Here is a 23,567-nt window from a genome sequence, read left to right on the forward strand (position 1 = left end):
TCTATGTAAATCACTTTGAATGGCCTTGTTGAAGTGTGCTAAACAAATACATTTGCTTTGCCTAAAAAATATTATTCATGAATATTTTGTTAATATATAGATTATTAGACTATTTCATGTTTTGTCCACTCCTACATGAGAACAGACAAAACACTTCTCATTATAATCAAATGCAATGACACCAACTCAAAAATGATCATAAAGTTGAATTCACAATTCTCAAGATACTGCGCTGGTGTGCTTAATAAACTGTAAAGTCACTATGACTGTACAGCAGCTGTGAAGCATTGTGGTTGTAAACCACTGATTATCAACAACCAGCACTTAAACGTCTGCTTGTATCAAGTGTCTAATCTGTCTCTCACCTCTACACCAGACATATCCTGGTGACACAGAACAAAAGTGATATTCTTAGTAATACTGTACCATCATAACCTGACTCTGCTTTGAAACAAAGCCCTCAAGACAACATTAGATTTCAGTATTCTGGTGCTGAAGAAGTGTTTATATCACTAGCATATAATGGGGTAAAGCCTTTGAAGAGGGTTTAATCTTCAATTTAGTTTAATCTTATCTTATCTTTAAGGGGTGTGCATACAGCAGCTCGAGGCTTTAAAGTCTTGATAGCGGATTGAAAAACTCAGACAATCCGAGTGTGTACAAGATCAACTGCTGCTTGTTAAAGGCAGTTGTAGCTAGGAGGTCCTCTTCCTGCTTTGAGAGGAGGAACAATAAATATAGTGAGACTGCCAACAGAGTCTCACAAGTATAGGAAGCAGGAGGGGTACAGTATGACCTAGCTTTGCTGTATCTCAGTGCTGAAAAGGCCACGAAGATGAGCTTGGTGTGCTTTGTGCTTTTGGTTCAGCTCTTTGAGGGTAAGAACATTTTACTCACCACTAACAAAAACTGATTTTTGTCAGGATTTTGCTGATTTTGTAACATTTCCCTCCAGAACAATGTGTTTACAGTATGCATGCGTGTTTAATTCATTAGGGAGGCATTCATCAGACTACAATTGTGTGACACTGATTTTTCCCCCCTCCCCCCAGCCTATGCAGAGGTGATATTTAAGAATCTGACAGAGAACCAGTCATTGGAGCTCTCCTGGTCCCGTCGGCAGGAACACAGCAACCTGAAGGGCCTCTACCTGTACCACCGCAGCGCCCAGAGCCAGACCACCCTGCTGTCCATGACTGAGGGCAGCAAGCTCAGGGTCCACTGGGAGCACAAGGAGCGTCTGCAGACTTCAGGAGGACTGCACTCCCTGCAGGTCAATGTAACCATATCCCACTTACAGCACAGTGACACTGGGCTCTACATGTGGGAGCTGAGCTACAGGGACAACAGCTCTGAGCAGAACGTCGTCTACTCTCAGAAGGTTTTCTTGTTAGTACAAGGGACATCAGGTATGTGGTTAAAACACCTCACGGTACTTTACTGCAGTTTCAACCTCTTCAGATTTTAATACATATTGGTGTGTGTGTGTGTGTTGGTGGTGTAGGGACGACATGCCAGTGCTCTGAAAATTACCCGTCACTGCTCTTGGTCATCTTTACAGCAGTTGTGCTTCTTCTGCTCACACTCGGCTGCCTGGCCATAGAAAGATGTGTGAGTATTTATGCTTAGTTTTATATTTCACAAAGCAAAGATAGAGGAAACACAATGCATCATTTATGGGGTTATTTGTTTGCAAAATAGTGAAGTAACACTACCATTGAAACCTTTGGCTGTGAGTTCTCTGTCACAATTTTCCCATCTTCCTCTTTGGTCTAATTACATAATTCTGTAATGTTTGCACCAGCTGTAGCCCAAAACATAAAATAACAAAGAGAAGTCAGTCACATGAAGCTGAACATGGATCACTGTGTCAGCTTTAATAGAGGCCTGATAAACATTTGTGTTAGGGATTGAGTTTTCAAGGCAACTTCTGTTTTAAGAGGCCTGATCATTAATGCTGGAATTATTGGTGTGTGAATCACATAATCTGTGGCATTATGTTAAGTGACCAAAGGGGAAGTTAATTTGCAAAAACAATCTGTAGTCACAAACTACAGCCTGAAAAATAACCACTGAGGTCCATTAAAAACAATTGTAGCCCTGAAGAAACCCAAATGTAATGAGCTTCACCTAATGACAAGGGTTTTATATTATTAAGTGTTCCTGTTCCCATCTGTGTCCACTCATTGTGTTGTGCATTATTTTTGCTGACTGGGCCTCAACAAGCCTTTGCTTTAAATTAATTATAAGTTAAAATGTGTTACTATTACAAGTTACCATAACAACATATATAAGTTAAGACTAACATAAACAAACATGTAAATATGAAATGTGTTAAAATGCTATTCTGAACACAAACTGCTTTCTTGATGTGTTTTAGAGGAAGACGAAGCATCACAGCACACCACAATCTCCTCCTATCTATGAGGAAATGACCAGGAAGCAGCAAAGTACCGGAAGTTCCCAAAATAACCATGAGGCCCCGTCACACCTGGAGGAAGCCAACTTCCCCGTTTATGCAAACCCCAACATCACACAGCAACAGGAGAACTATTACGCCTGCCCCAGACAGCTCGCCCTCAGACCCTGATGTGATTTCCGGTATCAGACTAATGTTGCAGCAGATACATACAGATGACACCAGCGTTTCTGCAAATGTGTGATACCACAGCTACAAATAAAATATCATCTCACTGGAGTGAAGAGACACAGAGAGACAAACACCAAATAAACAAATGGCACATTTTTTTAACAGCCAAGAAAAAAATGCTATTTTATTAATATTTGAAAGAAGCTCCATAGTTCATGAAATCATTTGTTTCGGTGCATGTCATTTAACAATCACATTCTATGAGGAGAAAGAGATATACAGAGAGAAAAAATAAAACATTACAAGCCACTGACTTTTCATTAAATCTCAGTACAGACATTTTTACTTAATATTAAAAAAAAAAACAAAAAAAAAAAAGCAGCCCTAATCCCAAATACCTCACCCACCCTCCGATATCCCAACACAAAACCTTAACTGAGAAAAAACAAAAAGACAAAAAAAAAAACAAAACAAAAAAATAAAACCCCTTGAGGGTGACAGGCTAGAATCCCACAGTGCTAAAGAGTGAGACGCTCATTGGTTTTAGGAATACACAGCATGGCGATGTAGCGCTAGGTCAATCTGAATCAGGGGAAGGAAGCTGGAGGTGGAGGGCTTGACATGAATCACCTCTCCACCCACTTAAAAAAAACAAAACAAAAAACACATTGGATCCCAAAAACCCCTGCAATAGATCAGCCACTTAGAAGTCGGCCATAATCCCCCCACCCCCATCTTCCCCCCCTCCCCAACACTTGTGCATAGTTTCATGATCCTTTACAACCAGCTCATGTCTTATAAACATCCTCCAAATGTGAAAAATGTTCCACAAAAGTCTGATTTATCTATTAATAATACCCGCTGTGGGAGAATGAGAGAGAGAGACAGAAAGAGATAGAGAGAGAGAGAGAGAGAGAGAGGAAAGAAAGAGTAATGCACAATGTTCCTGATTCAGTCAGGACGGGACCTCATTAAGAAAACACAATAAAGATTCAAACATACAGCATTTTGCATGTTATTCACTGTCTTTCTTTTTTTTTTTTTAACAATCAAAATCATTGACCATTTTTGTTTTTAAATGTAAAGCAATTTTAATATATAGATTTATATATAAAGCACTCCATTTTCATTTAAAGTCCATTATTTGGTTATTATGTAACTGCTACGGATTTAGAAACAAAAGGTATTTTCTCTTCTTCTGAAATCCATAACTTTCAGTGCTTAGAATCGTTTCTTTTAAATCATCCTTTTTTCTTTTTTTTTCCATGTTTTTTTTTTTTTAACTCGTCATAAAAATGTACATTAAAATGGCGTGGAGTTGGTACTCTGGAACCCTGGCCTTCCTGAGACAAGATCCACTTTTTCGTGTGTGTGCAAGATAGTGAGCAATTATGTCTTTTTTTCTTTTCATTTTTCTTTTTCTTTTTTTTTTTTTATAAAGGAAAAAAAATATATATAATCAACATAAAACATACAGGCTTCAGATAGTCCATGAAATCAACATTAACACAGAACAAAGAAGGTTAAACAGAACAAGACAACACTGTTCAATCCCAGAGTTCTGAAAGTAGCACAAGAAATCTTCATTCTGTGAAGTGTTGTGTTGCACTTTTTTTTAAAAATGGAAGCATTTGTCCTTTTTTTTTTCTTTTTCTTTTTCCAACATTCCCATGGTATAATTCCTTTGTTTTGCTGATTTATTTTTTTTTCTTTTTGAACTCCAGAAATAAACTAAGTGTTTGTAAACTGTCAGTGGCCTTGCAGGAAAACAAACGACAACATGAGTGAAATGAACATAAGTGAAAACAGAACGAAAGCTAACAAACCAAAAAGGTAGGCACCGCTGAGGTGAGCCCTAGAAGTCGAGGCTCAGTCTGATGTCTTGTCCTTCACTCTCTCTCTGTTGCTCAGATTAGGGAGAGCAGAAGTCGTTCTACCCCAATCTATGGCCACAGGTCTGCAAAATACTTTTTTTTGCTGCATTTTTTTTTTATACATATGTGATTTTTTTTTTTCAGTTTTCAGGTTTTTTTTAGGTTTATAGTCTGAAAAATGGTGCAATACTCAAATATGATCCATACTTTCTTGGATTATTCCACAATGAAAGCCACTAAGGTAGATAAACATTACATTTTTAAAAACACACTTATTTTAGTCCTTGAGTAAACACTTACACATGAACTGTCCCCGTCTCCCCTCAGTACTTGTATCATGTTGTTCGTTTAGCTGGATGAGGGGTGAGGTCGACACTCAGTGCAACGCTAGAGGCTAGTAACAATTAACATCAGAATATATTTTTGACAAGCAAAAAGAAAAAAAACCAAACAAATCAACAACAAAAGTATACTGAATTGAAAAGAAACACAAGGCGGAAATTCCTCCGCTGTAATCACGAGCTCTCGCATATTTTCACCTCACACACACACACACACATTAAACATTCATTCATACAACATACAGTACAAGCAGCCTTGTGCAAACACTCAAATACAACAGATGTAAATTTGCCTTTATAATCAATCTTTGTTTTCAACAACACTCGTATTTCAAATTAAATTCACTCTGAACTGATGCTATCAAAAATCTCTGAAGTGTATGAATGAGACAAAAACCACTACAAAAAGTGTTCACATTACATTATTGGCGCTTCTTTTGATTCAAGTATTTGTTTTCATTATTTTGTATTACTCTGATATGTTTATGATCTTGTCTTCTGGGAAATATCATGTTGAAGGAGGATACACAGGGTAAGGGCTGAAGCCAGGGCACAGGGGGAAAGGGCGTAGGCTAAGTGGAAAACAGAGATCTAGCCATATACACACATACGCCCGTACGTACTCTTGGTTGTATACTGTATATGAACTAGCATGTGCATATTCAACCCAGGCCTTTGTTTTTTTTTTTGTTTTTTTTAAAAGAGAGATTTGCTAATTCAACTCTTTTTGGGGCCCCTGTCCCAGACCCTTGTCTGATCCATGATTGAGAAGCATATTTTCCTCGTGCTCCAGTTTCCTTTGAGTCCGTGTGACTTTAAAAAGGGAGAGCATCTGATTTCCAACACTAGACAGGTAGATAATAGTGCAGGTGAGGGGTGTGGGAGGGGGGCGGGGCTCTCAGTGCTGGTGCTGCGCCAAGAAATCCAGGGCACATCTGAGACACAACCTCCGTCCCAGTCACCCGTCCTCCCACTCTATTCAACTCCCCACTTCAACGCCAGTTCCTTGATTCAAGTCCAGTGTGGAGTAAATGCAGGTTTTCAGGAACGAACAGACACGCAAACAAACAACACAGGCAATAGTGATTGTTTTGTTGAATGACACGAGTCTCGAGGGACTCTGGAAGAGGGCAAATCCCCTAAATTTTAAGACTTGGTACCGAACTTGAGGTGTGTCCTTGTTTCTGCTGATACGTTGGGTCCCTGCTTGGACCTCGACCCCAAAGCCAGATGTGCAGAAATGACCTGTTGTATATTAGCTGGCACGACCATCAGGTTGGAGGTCCAGAGTGAACCTCGTGGATACAGCTTCCCCAGATGTGGCCCAGAGAACGAGCCTAGACGGGGCGAGTAGGTGGCAGCTTGCAGAGAAACAGAACACAGGCATCTCAGCTTTGGAGTGCACAGCTGAAACAGACTTTTTTTTTTCTCTTTTTTCTTTTTGTAGTTTCTAGTTTTTGCGAAAAACCTTGATGATAAAGAAAAAGATAATGTTTTTGGTTTTTAAAGAGATGTACCCGATGTGACCCATAAACAGTGCACAGACACATACAGGGACCACCCCCCCCACCCCCCTTCTCCTGCAGCCACTAAAATTCCAGTCCCCTGTTGGTGAAAGACCAGCAGCACCATTCATCTGTCCTGCCCTTCTACTCCTTGAGCCTCCTACAGCTGAAGCTTGTGATGTACGCCCCTGCAGCGATCAAAGTTTCGTCATGGTAAAGATAAATTAGGATATGGCGAGGTGGAAGTAGATATTTGTAGATCAGTTGGCACAAGACTGAAGAAACGTTTGCCAACCACTAGTGCCTCCAGCAGGTCATTTAGTGTCATGTAGTAGCTCTGTCCACACAGTGGGAGACTAAACCCTTGAAGAGAGGCTTTTTCACTGTCCCCTTCATTTAATCTGGGGGAGGGGGGGGTTCAAGGGAAGCTGCCTGGTAGTAAAAGTTGAGAGGTAAGTGATGATTGGCAGATGTGGGGGGGGGTGGCTGTGATTTTTCTAGATGGCTGTGAACGAACACCTCCTTGTCTTTGCATAGAAATGGAAGGCTATCAGTTGAGGTGGTTCTAAGTGTAACTGAGTGCTTCCAGAGTTAAACATAAAGCACCAGTGTGAGTGAGGCCCATCAACACTAAAGGATGTGTGTGTTATGAGACAACATAGTGTAGAGATCGCTCACTATGCTGGAGAATCTGTGATTACACGAGGCTGTGGCTCAGGAGGTAGAGCGGGCCCCCTACTAATAGGATCCCCGGCCCCTCCAGTCCGCGTGTTGAAGTGTCCTCGGGCAAGATACTGAACCCCAAATTGCTCCCGAAGGCTGTTCCATCAGTGTGTGTTTGTGTGCGTGTGAATGATTAGAGACTCCTGATGAGCAGGCACCTTGCATGGCAGCCTCTGCCATCAGTGTACGAAAGTGTGTATAACTGGGTGAATATGACATGTACTGTAAAGCGCTTTGAGTGGTCGGAAGACTAGAAAGGCGCTGTATTAATTCAGTCCATATAACATTTACTACCTTTCCAATTCGATTTGACTGCTCAGTTTTACTGTCTGATTGGAGATCTGCAGTGTTTCATATGGCCTTGCCTTTCATCCAGACCTTGTTGGGCAGCAGAGGCGTATCTCTAAACTTCAAACTGGTTCTGCCAAGGAGGCAACAGGAGGGGCAGGAGAGAAGCTGAACACTGCATAAAGACCAATATTAAAAAGCCATGAATTCATCATCAGAAAACAATCATTAACTATATCATCAATGATAACAGCAACAATAACAGCAAACTTCATGACAACAATAAAATAACAATGCACACTGGCAACTCCATAAGTGAATCAAAGAAAGAAAAAAAACAAACAAACACATTAAACGCCTCCATCTCTGGCTAAAGTGATCCTTGCAGGAGAGAGACAGAGAGAGTGGAAGTGGAGGTTGCTGAGGACAGACTCTGGCGCAGCAGTAGTAGTAAATTTAATACAGGTGGGCCAGTTCTGAAAGAGCTGCTCTTGGCCCGGAGGCCTATGGGAGGAAGAGGAGGAGGGAAGCCAGTTTGTAAGGATCTGCAGGGAGGCAGCGAGCGAGCGAAGCGGGAGGGCGGGGTGAGGGCTGCAGCAGAGCACGGCACTCTGCAGCAGGCAGGCACTCAGTGGCCACACTATCACACAGGTTGGCAGGGCCTCCGATACGAAGAAGACAAAAAAAAACAAAAACGAAACAAACAAAAAAAGGACGATAGAGATGGCGATCCTCCCTGCTGGACCCAGTAGAACATGAACACGTCGAGCCTTTCCAGACGCCAAGGCTAAAGATTTCAAATGATGCAATGTAACAGTGATATTTACTTTGATAAAAGAGGGTGAGGATGGGTGCTGTGGGGTGTTTTCCCTGCTGCACCCATCATCAGTTGAGTCAGTTCTTTCTTTGTATTTCCCTTCACTTTGCTACCATGTTTGACATCCTTCCTGGTCCCATCCACTTGAGGGAAGAAGGATTTGGAAAAAAAAAAAAAAAAAATCTTCACATCCATGTTAAGTTAAAAAATAAGTATATAGAGAAGCCACTAAGCAGATTGCTTTTTTGTCTTTTTTCAGTTTTTATTTGCCAGTGTTGCTTCTCCTTTCTTCTATTTGTTGGCATTGAGGGTATAATGAGCTGCAGTGCTCTTGCTAAGTGCTATGATAGACCACCTATTCACAAACCAGTATCTTTGCTTCATACTTCTCTACCGACGCAAATTTGGGCAAAAGAAAAAAGGTCATCAGGTCTTCTGGGTAAAAAAAAAAGGAAAAAAAAGGAAACAGGCTCCTCTCATTTTGGTTTGATGCCTTCTCCCCAAGCACATACACACGCGCGCGCACACACACACACACATACACAGAGACACACACACACACACACACGCCTGTCCCTCCCTGTCCCCCAAAACTAGTCACTGGCATAGGTGTGGAGAGAAGGCTGGCTGAAGAAGTGCTTTGAGTGAACGTCCTTGTATTTCAGACAGAAGATGGTTAAAGACCAGCCTGCTACTCTCCTGAGCTCACACACCTTGGGGGTGGGGGTGGGGTTGGGGGATGAAGGTTAGTAGTGGCAGTTTTAGGGTGGGGGTGCAGGGCAGATAAGAGTTCTTGCAGTTCAATCATTCCTCATAGTCTCCTCTCTTTCTGTGAGAGGTCATGGTTAGGGTGCTTGGACGGTAGAGTCTGTGGCTTATATTGCACGTCACTTGAAATGTTGTTTTGCACGTGGAGCAAGGAAGGGTGGGGTGAGGAGGGGGCGGGGGGGGGGGTCATTGACTGCACACAGGCGAGAAAACATTTACGACTTGAGGTTTTCCACAACATCAGTGAGAAGGTCCGAGACTGAGACCAAACTGCGAGGTTGAACCCACAGATGAGTTGAGGTGCATTGAAGTGTTTGTCTTTACAGTTCCATAGTAATAGCAGTGGTTCATTTTGTCGTCCATCACGCCTGTAACTGTACATGCGACGACCCTAAACCCCCCTCCACGTAAGATTGACAGACACATTTGAATAATATCATTTCTTAACTTTGCTTGCAATGGTTCAAGAAGAAAATTTTAAAAAAAAAACACTACAAAAATAAATGGCTTGAACGAGGCGAACAGAGTTGCATCATTCCCTTTGAGCATTTGTGTGGGGAACTCAATCTGCTTGCAAAAAAATGCACTGAAGTTGTGAGCTGTGGTTGCTTATGTTAAGCCGCAGCAGCATGTACTCTCCACTCAGGTTTCACTGGCTCAGAAATAAGGGTGTGCAAGTGTCCGTATGCTTCTTCACCAAGTACAGAGTGAGTGAGGATAGCAGGGCAGGAAAGAGGTTAAGGCTAATATTAGTGCTGAGAGAAACAAATGTTGAGTCTGGACCAGCTGAAAGTTCTACAGCCACTCTGATTGAAGGATTTTACTTTGGGAATGATGCCTTTTCATGGATCTCTGAGGTGCAGTATGATTGCCTCAAAAGGCAGAGAGGGATTACGCAAGTTAAAAGATGGCAGCTCGTCATTGTGTCAGTTTGACTAAAGTACATGTTTCACACGGCGAGTTCGCAAAAGTTAATTTCTGTAAAAAGTTTTTTTTCTTTTTCTTTTTTCTGAATGAAACACTTCTTCCTGTGTCTCCAAAAGGAAAAGCTGAACACTGTGACCAAAATCTCTCACTGAGATTCACAAAAGAACTGCAACTGAAATGTCATTTAAAAACAAGGAGTAGAGGAGGTTGACGAGGGTGAGCAGCGAGGATGTAGCCTCGTCATCCTCTCGTCTCTCCCTTCACCGTTACACCCATGTTGATTATCTCCACATTGATTTGCAACAAAAGATTTTTGCTCCTGTTGGTGTTTGTTTAGTCTGGGCTCTTCTGTCCTACATGGACTCCCCACTCAGCAGGTCCCCAGGCAGCAGCGTATTGATTTGGGTGGGACTCCCCATGACCCGTCCCTCCTCTCCACTCGGGGGTCCCCACAGGCTGGAATACTGCTGCACACCACCCCACAGCAGCTCTCCGCCTGTCTTTGCTCCACCTGCTCCCAGCCCACTGCTACTGCTGCTGCTGCTGCTGTTGTTGTTGTTCCAGTGGGGTGAGTGACCAATGGGGTGAGAGGCTCCAGACCCGGTCCCACCCATCCTTGTCTGATTGGTGCCTGGAGCGGCCTGCCAGCTGGTTGTTCCGCCAAGCGACTGGCCCTGTGCAAAGAAGCGATTCACTTCCTCCTCTCCGGCAAACTCTGCCAGAATGGTGGTGTTCCCAAGCACGCACCTGTGAGGAGATGTGCAGAAGAACATTGATAATTAACAATTAAATCTCTAAAACAAAAATCAACAAAGCCAAACACCATGAACCAAGTCATTAAGAGACGTACATGTGCAGGGACTTCTGAGCCTTGGCAGCTTCATCCTTGGAGCTATAGCGCACCACAGCGCTGCCCTGTATCAGGTTGAGGTGAAATGTGATAAGGGGGCCGTGCTGCATGCACAACGTACGCAGCGTTGAGCCATCAATCTGGGACATAAACAAATCAGCAGAAAGGGTGAGTTTAAAGTCGAAGTTCAAACTGTGAAGGCTTAAGAAAGAGCAGGGGATTAAAAACTGTTACCTGTGGAGTAAGATTCCTCAGAACCAGCCAACTACTGGTCCTGGTGGAGCTGTCTGTACTCCATGTGGTACCTGCTGAGTAAGACAGACAAACAGTGAGGGAAGGCAGAGGTCTGTTAGCATGAAGCTCACGTTTGTACGAAACCAAAATTGGTTACTGAAAGTCAACTGATGGTGTCAATTTCTTCTGTGACAAAATAAAAACAACTCAGTGTCAGTTGACACCTTTCCAACCACAACTAGATCTGCTTAAGGCGTCAATCCTGCCTCCTCTGTACCTCGGTTACATTGTGGCTGTGTGCCACATGAAAGTCTCTCATTCTCAAGTACAGTGCTCATACTGCAAACTTCCTATCCAAATGTACTAACACACTACGCCCCCATAAGACAACCCACACTTCACAACAGCAGAAGAAATCTCTTGAACTTTGTGTCTTAGCAATGCAGTGCTAATTTCAGTTTATCGTATTTATACTGTATGTCCATTATTTTCACATAAAGGTCATTAGCTTGCTATTTGTTTGTCTTTACTGCTAGATGGTTTGAGAAGAATGTTAAATAAATTCACTTACTACAGTTATTTTAGGACATTTTTCCTGCCCTCTTTACAATTTGAAGCTGTTTCTTGTGACAATACAGTATAAACAAAGTGTGTAGAAAGATACGTGAAAAGGTTTAAAAACTATAGCTTTGACAGATGGTGGAGCTTCAATACATTGCTGTAAACAACAACAAAAAAACAAACACAAACACAAAGGCTGTTGCTATAGAAAGAAGCAATTAAGGAGTTGAGCATAGTGTCTATATAATACTATAATACTACCTGTGGTGTAAGAGCTGCTCCAGCCTTGGGCCAGACCCAGAGAGTTGCCCCCCCAGGTTGAGGAAGGCTTGGTGTTTGTGAGGCCAGGCGGGGGGCGGGAAGGGGCCGTGCTGCTGCTCCGGGGGCCCTGTGGGACCTTCCACAGCTCGTGGGACAGAGAAGCCTGGCTGTGAGAAATGGGGCCCGGAGACCAAGTAGATTTCATCTCTGACAGTTTACCTGGATGGAAGAGAGGGAGGGTAAGGTGGATCTGCCGAACCACGTGGCTGAAAGACACCTGCCCCCGCAGGAGGGGGTTCCTAAAGAACGAAATGAGTGCTCAAATGTCTTGATAAAAAGGCTTAATAGTTCTTTCATATTTGTCCAAAGAGAGGCAGGATGTGATCTATGACAAAGCAAAACATTTTGAAGTTCTTCTACTCAGGTGTATTGTCAGGTGCTAATGATAAGTAGTCTTATATCCACTCAGTAAAAGACACCTTCACAAACACCCTGTGCACAACAGCATGTTGTATGTACTAATCGATCTTCTGTTGCTGCTGTTTAATAACAATGATAATAGTAATAATATCACTTTTGCGTCACTTGCCTATCTTTCATGCACACGTGTGTCTGTGGAGCAGGTGGCACAAATCCCTCTCCACATGACCTTATGCGTGTGTGTGTGTATGTATGTATATATATATATATATATGTGGTATCTGTGAGAGAGACATACATTTACTCCACTCAAATGGATCAGTGGGTTAGAGTTCAGTCCACATTCAACAGTCACAGTAAATCAAGGAAAACAACAAGCTACACCCTCCTCTGTCTCACACTTCCCATGCCACACACAAGGAGGAAGGAGATACACTAACACCACAAGGGAAATATGCACTGCATGAGAGGCAAAGTTGACAGGGAGAGAGCCCAGATGAGAATCATATTTAATCATGTGCAGTGACTTGAATGGACAGGAGAGATGCGATTCTCCGGTGAATGGTTGAGGCTCTGGGTGTTACACTAAGGGAGGGAGAGGATAATGTTGACCTGCAGTTATTCATCCACTGCAATGTTGGGGGAGAGGGTTATGGACAAACTATGTACCTGCATCGTCCGTCTCCGGGGACGACAGACTGAACGAGCTAGTGTAGGCACTGACTGGCCAATCAGTGGAGGGAGGCAGAGCCTCGTTCTGAGATGAAGTGGGAGAGGAGCCTGAGCCGATGCCAGCAACACAAACAAATAGACAGACACAAACAAATAAGGAAAAAATAGCAGAGAGAGAAAATGGAATAAAGGAAAAATGTACTACAAATGATGATAGTAAGCTCATTAAGAAGAAAAGAGAATAATAGGTAGAGTATAAACTGTGTAAATGACAATGATTACAAAGGCAATTCAAAGTAGGAAAATGAAGAACATAAGAATAAAAAGCAGGCTCTCTCAGGGGCAGCAGCTGCCAATAGTGGTCAGACATTTTAGTGCAGTTGCAATACTCAGCTTGGGGGGCTAAGAGACCCTATTTCTCACCTCCACTTCTGTCTCGCAGCAGGTAGCGGTTGACATCTTGGATGTTGGTGTTGATGGTGGGCCCACTCGGGACACTTCCAGGGGTCATGTTGGGGTCATTCTCTGGGTCGATATTCTGGAGGCCCTTCCATGGTACACCAGGGCAGAACTCTGAAAATCAACACTAGAAAGTTAGGAAATGTCTTTTTTTCTTACCATAAAGGACTAGTAGTCACTAACAGGGGTCAACAAGATGAAACAGACAGTTATTGACAGCTGAGAACCTGATAAACCATTAATGGTGAATACTGAGAGAGTTCCTCACCTGGTGGCCAGTTGATATTGGTCCCATTGGCCATCTTGTCACTGCTGCTCTTTCCCTGCCCCCAGCTGTCTGGGGGGACCAGGGGGCTGGTAGGAGACTCTGAGCTGGACATCAGGTTGTAGGGACTGTAAGAGTCCTCCAGCTGAGGAGGTTTACCAGGAGGGCCCAGGTTGGCACCTGAGAGAGGTGAGAAGAAACAAAAAACTTTATTTAGATTTGGATATCAGTGAAGCGTGGGAACAAAGACATAATCCGTATGTTAAGCTTGCCTAGTTTGTACACATTACTTTTTATTCACCAGTCTAGCATGCCTTTATATATAAAACTAATGTACACTCTCTGATGTGTACATTAGTAAGTATTCAGTCAGCTCAAGTATTGTAGTGAAAATCCAATATGAAAATGAACTGGTGTTCAAAGTACTTTCTTCACAAATTTAACATCTTTGTTCTTGTATACATTGCAGAGCCAGCTGCATGACAAGTAGAAACATTTTAAAAAAAAACCTTTGACAAATCAGCATTGTGCTGAAAGGTCCCGGACTAAAAAGGGCTTAATGTGTTTAATTTAGAAAAGTAATGTTGAAGAATTACCAGTCATAAATACCAACTTTGCATCTTATATGAAACTAGATATTCTCTAAAACTTTACTGGTGACTTCTCATTATTAACTTTTAACCTCACCATGCTTGCTCAAGTTGGACTCCAGAGGAGAAGAGGTTCCAGAGAGGCTTTCGATGGAGTTGGGGTGTGTCCACTGCGACAGGCGTGATTGGGGCTGAGGGGGGTCCTTCATAGATAGACTTCCCACATCCATGCAGTTTACATTCATGTTTGGATTCAGTCCAGCTGAGAAGAATGACACAGATGTTACTACACAACCCCACGAGGATTGGCACAGCCTTATCTATTTGACTTTCAAGGAGTAAGGTCAACAGCACTCACAGAGAGAGTAGGGGCTGTAGGTGTTAGATGACTGCGGCTCTTTGGTCTGCAGGTCAGGCAGGCCTGGAGCCTGGGGGTGACCTGGAAATGAATCCAGAGAGGATTTGACCTGACTAGGATGCAGGCCAGAATGGGAGGGGGGTGGTTGCTGTTGCTTCATTAGCAGGGCCTGGGCCAGCTGACGCTGGTTCTGTTGGATCTGCTGCTGCATGTTATTGATTGCACGTGCAACCTGGGATTAAATCACAGACAGGGTATATTTAGGATCTATCTTGTACAGGCGATACATCAATTAACAGGATCAACATTGGCCTGAAAAGTTTTCACACATTTTTATCTTCAATTACCTTTACACAGGCAAAATATTTATAACTCATTAAAATTAGGACTTCAGTGATCAGTGAGATTCATGAGAAAGCAGAGAGGAAAACGTACTTGCTGCTCTTGTTGTCGAATGGGGCCAGAAACGTTCCGCTGCGCCTGCAACATCTGCTGCTGAATTTGTAAACGCTGGTATGCCTGTAAATCAGGTACAATATAAACATAGTTTCTATGTCAAAGTGTGTCTGTCTACCTGATTATGTATCCTCTACATGTACTGTGTTTAAAAGGCTCTAAATGCATTCAGGGTTCTTTGTGGCTTAGGGCTGACTTCAGACAAATAAATTCTCATGGACCAAATAAAACTGAAAGCAGAAAAGAGCTAAATGAGACTCACCAGTTGCAGGTGGTAAAGTTGATTCAGAAGGGTCATATGTTGAGGGTTTATTGGTGAGGTTAAAAGTGCAGGATTCAGACCAATGTTTTTTGCTGCAAACTGTAAGAGCTGTGCTTGAACCTGTGGGCCAAGTAAGAACACAGTGTTTTAAACAATTAAACAAAAATAACCTGCATATTTACTGTATACAATAATGTATGTATAAAAGCTCTGAGTAATATAAACTGATACATGATAAATGAGCAACCTAAACCTATCAAGCTGTATTTTGAATGTAAAATATTTGTCATAACATGTTTTAAAATGCCAAAATAATCAGTTTGTATAGCAACATGTATGTGTATACCTGAGGGGAGAGAAACTGAGGCACTTGAGCACGTGTATTAGGCTGAGAGGAGCTGAGAGGTGGCACAATCGGCTGAGGAGGCGGCTGCTGCATGGCCCGGGCTTGTGCTGCTCCACCACCACCAAACATTCCACTCTGCATCTGTGGGACGAAGAATGAGTCAAGAGAGAGACATTCAATACAGTTTCAAACACACAGGCTACCTCCATCAAAAGAGGAGGTTGTTTGATTATTCATATTCCCAGATAAGTGCTGGGTTTCCTCACCACAGTAAAATATAAGATGCCCAATGCCCAAATATATGACTTTATCATTTACAACATGCAGATGTGGAGGTGGTAAAATAAAGGTTTAGGTATCATTGATTTATTTAGATATATTATTTCATGGCCCCACCTTAACAGACAACTACTGATGATTTGGAGAAAGGTGTGTCATTTGTTAAAGGGTATGATGCTATTTGTTTTGGCAAAAATTGATGATTTTTTAACAAAAAACTATGAGAAATATAAAATTAAAGAGTACACCGTAAACTGTTGATTCTTGGTCCTCGTGTGTGATTGGTCATGTGTGGTGGCAGCTTGCCTTGGATTCTCAGTACAAATTTCTACTTCCTGAATTACATTTGACTTCTGTTTATAAACTAATGTCCACAAGAAGACCATTCAAACACACACATTGAATATTTACTACACCACCTATATTGCTATTGAAAATTGGTATTCAAAATTCAAGTTCATTTCATGTTCAGTAGATTTTTATGTAGATCACCTTATCCATGAAGGGCAAGCGGGGGTCTGCTGAGGGGTCTTTGGAAAGAAGCGGAGGCCGTTGGCAACTCATGGGCTTGTTGATGAGCCCGTTGTTGTAGTCATGGCCGGCCATTCCCATCCCCCGCTTGTCCAGCTCTGTCTTCTTCTCCAGCAGGGCACTCATAGCCTGGTCCAGGTTCATGTTGTTGCTCTTCAGAGCCTCTTCTGCTGGATCCCTCTGTAAATAAACCAGAAAGTGTCAATAATGCAGAGAACAATCAATATCAAAATGTACCTCAAACTTCCCTTTTAAAGCGATGGTTCGGCGTAATTTCGACCTAGTGACCTAGTGAGGTGCTGATTAGATAGACCTCATGGTGCATATGACGCTAAATCGAAATTACGCCGAACCATCGCTTTAATGGCTAATCCTACAAATACAATTTAGTTGCTGAAACTGCATTTAATGACAAATCACAATCATTCTCAGAGAGGACTGATTAATGTACATTTAACAAAAGGAAACAACCAATTTTGTTTTAAAAAATATCTTTAGGAAAAATAAACATTGATTCTGATATTTGGAAGTATTAAAAGATGATGATATAGAGCAAAAACAGAGCGTTATTTGATAATTGTACTGTGGGAAAAAATCTACACATATTAACTTAATGTGCTCATTTCAATTTCCCTACTGAGCAGAGGGGAAAATGCTTCAACATACATTGTAACGATCGTCAATGATCAAAGGTAAACAAAAAAGTACCAATAAGATCTATTTTTGAATGAAAAAAAAAACCCACAAAAAATTTAGTTAGTTCCTAGAATTAACCACCAGCAGTGCAGCGGTTAGCATTATTTCAACTCACAGGGAAGCCCATGTCTGTCAGCTGTTTGATAAGACGATTCATGATCCATGTATCTTCCTGCTTCCCTGGTATCTTCCCCTAAGAGGAGATGATGATAGAAATGTATTACCTCAGCAACTCAACAATATTTTACAATTTAATATCAAAATGTTTCCAAAGGATCCTTCAATGTGCAATTCAATCATGCTTCATACCTTCTGTGGGCCCTTTTTGGATGCATTGCCCCACGAGTTACAGGAGGAGTTGCTCTCCTGGGAGGCAGTGTTGTTCCACATGTCTCCCTCCTCAGCATCCCACTGACCCCCCGACAGGCTTAGCTCTTCACCTCCACCTCCCCATCCATCTTGCATAGGTTTGGGGGCTGGATAACACACCATAAGAGAAGATGGAAACAGTGTTGAGGACAAATATTTTGCTTATCTTGACACAAGCCTTATGTGGAAACAGTATGACCTTTAGAATACAAGTTACTGTTACTAATATATCCTCCCCAAAAAAAGATTAAAATATAGTAATATATACATGTTTCACATTACTACATAAAAGTAATCAAACACACTAAAATGTGAGATGGCCACTAGGGGTCAGTGCAGTTTTTCATGTAATATACTGAATGCTCTTGCTTCCCTTGATCCACATTGATGTCCTTGATTTGACTTATAATAAGAAAATTATTGAACTTTATTCAGCTGCAGATCACACATATGATCTATTATTATCTACTATTCCTCAAAGGTACAAACATTTGGTAAAAACTAACTCATAAACCCACACAGGGTTAATCTACTTACCAGGTTTGCAAGATGCAGATGGCATAGTTGGGTTGCCCCTACCATAGCTGTCTGGGTTGCTGTCTCCCCAGCCCCCACAGCTCCCAGTAGGTTTTCCCCAGGCAGACGTACCATTGTCCACGCTGACTGACACCGCTGAAGGTGCGGACTCCCCCCATGAACTCTCTGATTTTGTGTGGGAGCTGGGTGGCTCTCCCCAACCTGGAGGACATGCAAGGACAACAGCATGTCAATTAAAAATACTTTTTGCATGTGTATCAATTAAAACAAAAAATACAACAAATTACAATATTGCTTTTCAAATATAAGTCATATAGTCAAGTTGTTTCCATGTTTAAAATTTTAAAATGTTTATTTTAACTACTGCATGGTGTAAAATGCCATGCATCAACAAAACCATATCAGTTTATGTTTTATGTATTAGTTTTTTTGCCTATTTGTTGATATCAACAGACTAAAATTTAACCCAGACTCTGGTAAACACCATCACCCCATTTATTCCCATTCATGCAGGGAGGCAGAAACCTGGGCTTGGCTTAGCAGGATGGTTGACAGAGGGAGAGGATGCCCATTTAAGATTTGGCACAGTCCCGTTGTTCTTGGCATCAAAGATGCAGTGTTGTCTCTCGGCCTGTGGCAGTGCCAGGCTCAGCTTAGCTCTCTCCAGGGAGAGATCAACTCCTAAAGGCTGCTCCAAAATTATAGTTAACATTCAACCTTTTTGCTTGACTGGCTGAAGCACCACATTGATCTGAACATGACATACCAAGACAATCAAGCTATCAATTTTCTCTCAACTTTCTGCCGTTAGTGATGAATAGTATTAGAGGAGTCATATCTCTTGGTCATTAAACCACTAAAGTTCAACAGCCAGGACAAAGTACTACAATCAGGTTTTACTGAGACGCAAATGAATGCAATGTGGATTCAGCATGCAGGGTCAAGTACGGGACAGCAGGGGGCAGCTGCCTCAACTCAGTTCCTCTCAGTACCTCCTCCCTTCAACTACTGACAGATGGTGGCTCCCATATAATCACACACTTCCGATCAGTCTCAAACAGTTTGTGGTGAATTGCTATTTTCACGAGACACTTTGTAAACAGAATTCTTGTGCTTCCTAGGTGCTAACCATGTGAGGTTGCTAGGGTTACACACACAGACATGCCTGGTGTTGTGAAATGTGAGGAGCCTTATGGAGACATAGGGCTGGCACTGCTTAACTCATTTGGATAGTCGATTAGATGTAAATCCAAAGAGGGCAAACTAGGTCAAGATTTTACTTTTAAGTGGATCAACAGCTTGGAGATTAACAGTGCACTGTGCTAACTACCTAACCAGCTTTCATGTTTGACACCTTTACTTTAAAAGGTGAAATAAATAAAAAGAGAAACAGGGGGAAATAGGCAATTAGTATAATTTACCTTGAATTACTTCACCTTTACAATCTAAATGTTGACAGTGTAATTTACCTGAATCCTATAAGCCAATAAATTTGATTAACTTGGCTACACAGGACAGGTGTGGGATAACTGGAACTATACATTGTGATATCAAAGCATTATGTTGTCTTACCTTGAGCTATAAGGGGAACTCTGTTGTGAGGTGGCCCAGACTGGTGTTGCACAACAGGTTCCATAGGCCCACTGGTGGGGCCTTGGTTTGGGGTATTTTGGGTGTGATTTTGTAAAGGTGCAGGTGGCCCATGATAGGGGTGATTGTGAGAGTGCGGATGGTTGTTGTTGTTAGGGCCTGGGGGGTTATTGCCTCCAGTGGTAGCTTTAGCCTGGGACATTCCTGGATTGTTCCTGTCCCACAGGTTGACTGCCTTGCTGTAGGTACCAGGGTCGCCCCAAGCTGAGGTCCCATCATCTATCTCCATTTTACGTCGGATTGAAGTTGGGGAGGGCTCTTCCCAGCCTGTAGGTTCAGCTGAGGTCTCCTGCTTACTGCCACTCCAGCCTCCACTCTGCTTCACTGGGCCTGAGCCACCCCAAGAGCCTATACCTCCACTGGTACCACTGGGTCCATCCTGAGGCTTGCCCCCCCAACCTTGGGAAGGCCCACTGGGATGCTGGCTAACTGGCTCTCCCCAGCCCCCATTTCCTCCAGCTCCAGATATTCCAGGTCCTGCAGCAGGTATTCCCCAGCTACGTGGGTTTTCCTTCCAGCCTCCTGATTCTCCCTCCCAGCCAGGGTTGGTGGGACTCTTTTTGTTCTCTTCTGGTTCTCTCCAGTCCCCTGCATTATTGCTCCCTCCACTATTGCCCCAATTGTGGGATGCTTTGGGTTGCTCTCCCCAGCCCTGGGATGTGGCCTTGATGTGAGAATCATCCCACCCTTTCGACTTCTCCTCTCCCCAGGACTGACCACTATTCTTGGCTATACTGGTGGTAGGGCCTCCTTTTGGTGGATTTCCCCAGCCACCAGGGCCACCTGGGGGCTTAATGTTGTTGGTTGGCTCTCCCCAACCAGAGCTGGTCTGGTTGGTAGCAGCTATGCTTCCTCCCCAACGTGAAGCTCCCTGAGAAGCAGGCACATCATTTTTGCTTCCAGAATCAGTCCTCTGAGAGGGGCCCATGTTAGTGTTGGTGGGCCCCTGGGCATCGCTTGAACTGGTTGGACCAGAGCCCCATGTTTCAGTGCCTGCATCATTCTTGCGTTTAGTATCGTCCATGTCCCAGGTGGTGTGCTGGCGAACAGGGGTCTGTCCCCAGCCAGTGTTACACAGCACCCTGGGGTCCAGATCTTGGGCAGGCAGAGGAGGAGCTGGATTATCTCTGGATGAGCGGTCTCTGCACTGGGGGTTTCCTTCCATGCTGTCACTGCTCCCCTCACTGGCACCAGTTGTGCTCACAGCTCTGCTCCAAGGACTAGCCTGTGAATCCTGTGGAGGAGAGGTGGGGCCATCCCAGCCTCCCTGGGACTCTTCAGTGTGCTGCTTCCCCCAGCCTCCAGAGTTTCCTGATCCACCTCCACCATGGCCCCAGCCAGAGTCCCAGCCAGATGCGTCCTTAGATGAAGGTGCCTTTGATTCACCACTGTTACCCCATACTGAGCTACCATCTTCTCCATTGACTTGTGGGGCTCCTGGTGGGTGCTGGCCCATGGAACCCAAGCCTACAGGTGCACCACCCCAGCCAGGCAAGTTGTGGATGGGGCTGGGGGGTTCCTGCTTATTAGTGTGATTTGGTCCATCAGTTTTAAGGTTCTGAGGTTCTGAACTGAAAGACACATTCGTGGACGGGGAGGGGTGTGGCTCTGATGTTTCAGATGCCATCATGCTACCCCAGGCGCTGCCAATCCCCGAGGAGTTGCTGTTAGTGTTGGCTCCGGTACAGGTGCTGGTCTGGGCTGGTGGGGGGCCAGAGGGGTTACAGAGGTTGGGTGTAGGTTGAGGAGGTGAAATGGTGTTGGCTCCCCCTGAGCTGCCTCCCCCTGTGCCACCATCATGCCCCAACATGGGCCAGGCAGATGGGTTGGCATTAGGGTTCAAGTTCAAGTTAAAGTTGGTGGTAGAGGATGATGAAGAACAGCCCCACCCTCTGCTGCCTCCTCCCACCGGGTCACTCTTCCCTTCACTCCCCACTGAGGACTGAGGGGGGCAGTGGGAGGGCCCAGGCCCAGAGCCCCAGCTGCGATTGGCTGCAACCTGGCTAGAGTGCATACTGGTTCCAGTATGATTGGCAGGGCTGGGCCCACTGTTGACCTTGCTGCCCAAATGGTTGGCAGGAAAGTGGCCTGTCTGGCTATTGGCCCCTGTGGCCATACTTGCTGTACTACAACTACTACTACTACTAGTACTGCTGCTGCTGCTGCTGGTCAAATGACCTGGGTCAGTGTCCAAAGGGCATCCTCCTGGAGGGGCCTGGCTCTGGCTAAGAGAAATACAAGGCCAAGCCTCTGTGTTCTTCTTGTCAATGATCAGTTGATCCCAGACACTGATATTGGTGGAAGTTGCAGCACTTGTGGCACTCCTGTTGGCTGGCAGGTGTCCCCAAAGGGGATTATCATACTGGGCTCCCTGGCCACTCTGTGGGGGCAGTTCTGTATGGGAGGAAAGAAAAAGAGCATGAGCAAGAGGAGGAGAGAAGATGGGTATAAGTTATGTACGTCATCACACCCACATATGATTAGTGAAGGTGAAATACCATGGCAACATGTGAGATGTCTACTTGTACGTAAATTGACTTCACAAGATGCTTTATAAATAACAATAAATACCACCCACACTGAAAATGCAAACACAGAGGAGAATGACTCGTCTGATAGCAAAGGGAGCTTTAATTATAAGACCAATACAACATTTATACCTCTATTCAAATACTAAAACATTTGAATCAAGACCAATGCTCTCAGTGATTTAACTAAGATGAGAAGATATTCTCAGTATTACAAAATTATGATGCAGTGCTGTTTAAGCATTTGCATAGTGAAAAACAGTGCGATTTTTGTCAGATAAGACTGTTATAGAGTCATCCACAAAAGACTTGTCCCACCTGCTTGATTTTTAAAATCTGACAGGCTTCAAATGTTTATCTGTATCTGAAACCAATTAGTGCTGAACCTGAAAATAAATGCCTGTTTTAAATGTTGTTTTTTGTAATTCATCAGTGTATTGGCAAGTCAGACATCCGTGGCAGCTCTGTATAGTTATCACTGAAGATATTCAAAGCGTGTATTCGATTGTTGTCAAACTACTTGTGCTATTTAGGTTTTTTTAAATACTATAGCAGCATCATATTTTACTACCAAAACTGAAAATAGACTCTTTAGATTTCACTGTGGTTGCATGAAACACCAGTGATAATAACACAACTTATTTAGCAAAGTGGGCTAAAAAATTAACCAAACAAAAGACCCTAAGCAAAATCTTAATGTTTTAATCATAAAATGTCAAATATGAAAAAAGAAGCCCTAATTGCTTGGTAGCACACGTTCCTAGCCATCCATGTCATTCCTAAAAAGACTATTTGCGAATGTGGAGGACGTGATTAACGACAGGGGTCATGCAGTTGTGTCATCTTTAACTTTTGACCTCCTAACCAATGCAGTTATGTCCTTACTTGACATTAAGCATGGCATGAATACTCTGCACTAGCCATTGGCAGTCTGTCTCCTCACCAGCACATCAGCTTCCATCTGCCTGCAACTGCGCTGACACCTCAAAATAATGCTTGTGTTTATTTGTCTTAGAGCCCCACGGAGTAAGTCGAGCGAGCTCCCTGGAGTCAATGTGCATATGGATTGTTTTGGTATAAAATAACAATTGCAAATCATGGCTGCTGCACTGATCAACCTGGCACCACTTCATCGTCCATTTCTGCAGCCGCTGTTGTTTACATGTGACTCTACATGCATGCTCAGTTTGTATGCAAAGACTGACTCTCACAGCTACATGGTGAAACGGATAGCATTTTACCAACCTCTGTTTTCAAGCTTACTTTAATGCTTGCAACTAATGGAGAGAGGGAGAGCAGGCAGTGAGAGAGCAGGGGGGAAAAAGAGGGCACTGTGTTTCTGACACACACACCGCTGTCGTTCTGTGGCGTCCCTCTACTGAGAAGTGCAGGACCGCCATTTTCTCAGTC

The 23,567-nt window shown here is 43.4% G+C and overlaps 2 protein-coding genes across 2 annotated transcripts in view; one reads left to right on the top strand and one right to left on the bottom strand.

Moving 5' to 3' along the window:
• The first annotated feature begins 765 nt into the window (after positions 1–765).
• LOC128378452 (uncharacterized) lies at positions 766–4,022 on the top strand. Its single transcript, XM_053337973.1, has 4 exons — positions 766–878; positions 1,053–1,409; positions 1,505–1,611; positions 2,381–4,022. Exons 1-4 carry the CDS (start codon positions 836–838, stop codon positions 2,588–2,590), a joined length of 717 nt encoding a protein of 238 aa, XP_053193948.1. The 5' UTR covers positions 766–835; the 3' UTR covers positions 2,591–4,022.
• Positions 4,023–4,142: 120 nt separating this feature from the next.
• The window catches only part of LOC128378451 (trinucleotide repeat-containing gene 6C protein-like), a 36,036-nt gene continuing 16,611 nt past the window's right edge, over positions 4,143–23,567 (bottom strand). The window contains exons 3-18 of the mRNA XM_053337972.1: positions 19,552–22,023; positions 17,980–18,180; positions 17,383–17,549; positions 17,189–17,266; positions 16,339–16,557; positions 15,568–15,708; positions 15,222–15,341; positions 14,939–15,022; positions 14,504–14,735; positions 14,243–14,407; positions 13,559–13,735; positions 13,255–13,404; positions 11,740–11,958; positions 10,918–10,991; positions 10,684–10,823; positions 4,143–10,580 (exon numbers count right to left, since the gene is read on the bottom strand). Coding sequence (XP_053193947.1) covers positions 10,187–10,580; positions 10,684–10,823; positions 10,918–10,991; positions 11,740–11,958; positions 13,255–13,404; positions 13,559–13,735; positions 14,243–14,407; positions 14,504–14,735; positions 14,939–15,022; positions 15,222–15,341; positions 15,568–15,708; positions 16,339–16,557; positions 17,189–17,266; positions 17,383–17,549; positions 17,980–18,180; positions 19,552–22,023 — 5,033 coding nt within the window. The 3' untranslated portion in view covers positions 4,143–10,186. The remainder of the gene's footprint in view (positions 10,581–10,683; positions 10,824–10,917; positions 10,992–11,739; positions 11,959–13,254; positions 13,405–13,558; positions 13,736–14,242; positions 14,408–14,503; positions 14,736–14,938; positions 15,023–15,221; positions 15,342–15,567; positions 15,709–16,338; positions 16,558–17,188; positions 17,267–17,382; positions 17,550–17,979; positions 18,181–19,551; positions 22,024–23,567) is intronic.

Source organism: Scomber japonicus, chromosome 18 (genome assembly GCF_027409825.1).
Source record: "Scomber japonicus isolate fScoJap1 chromosome 18, fScoJap1.pri, whole genome shotgun sequence".
Classification (NCBI taxonomy): Eukaryota; Metazoa; Chordata; class Actinopteri; order Scombriformes; family Scombridae; genus Scomber; species Scomber japonicus.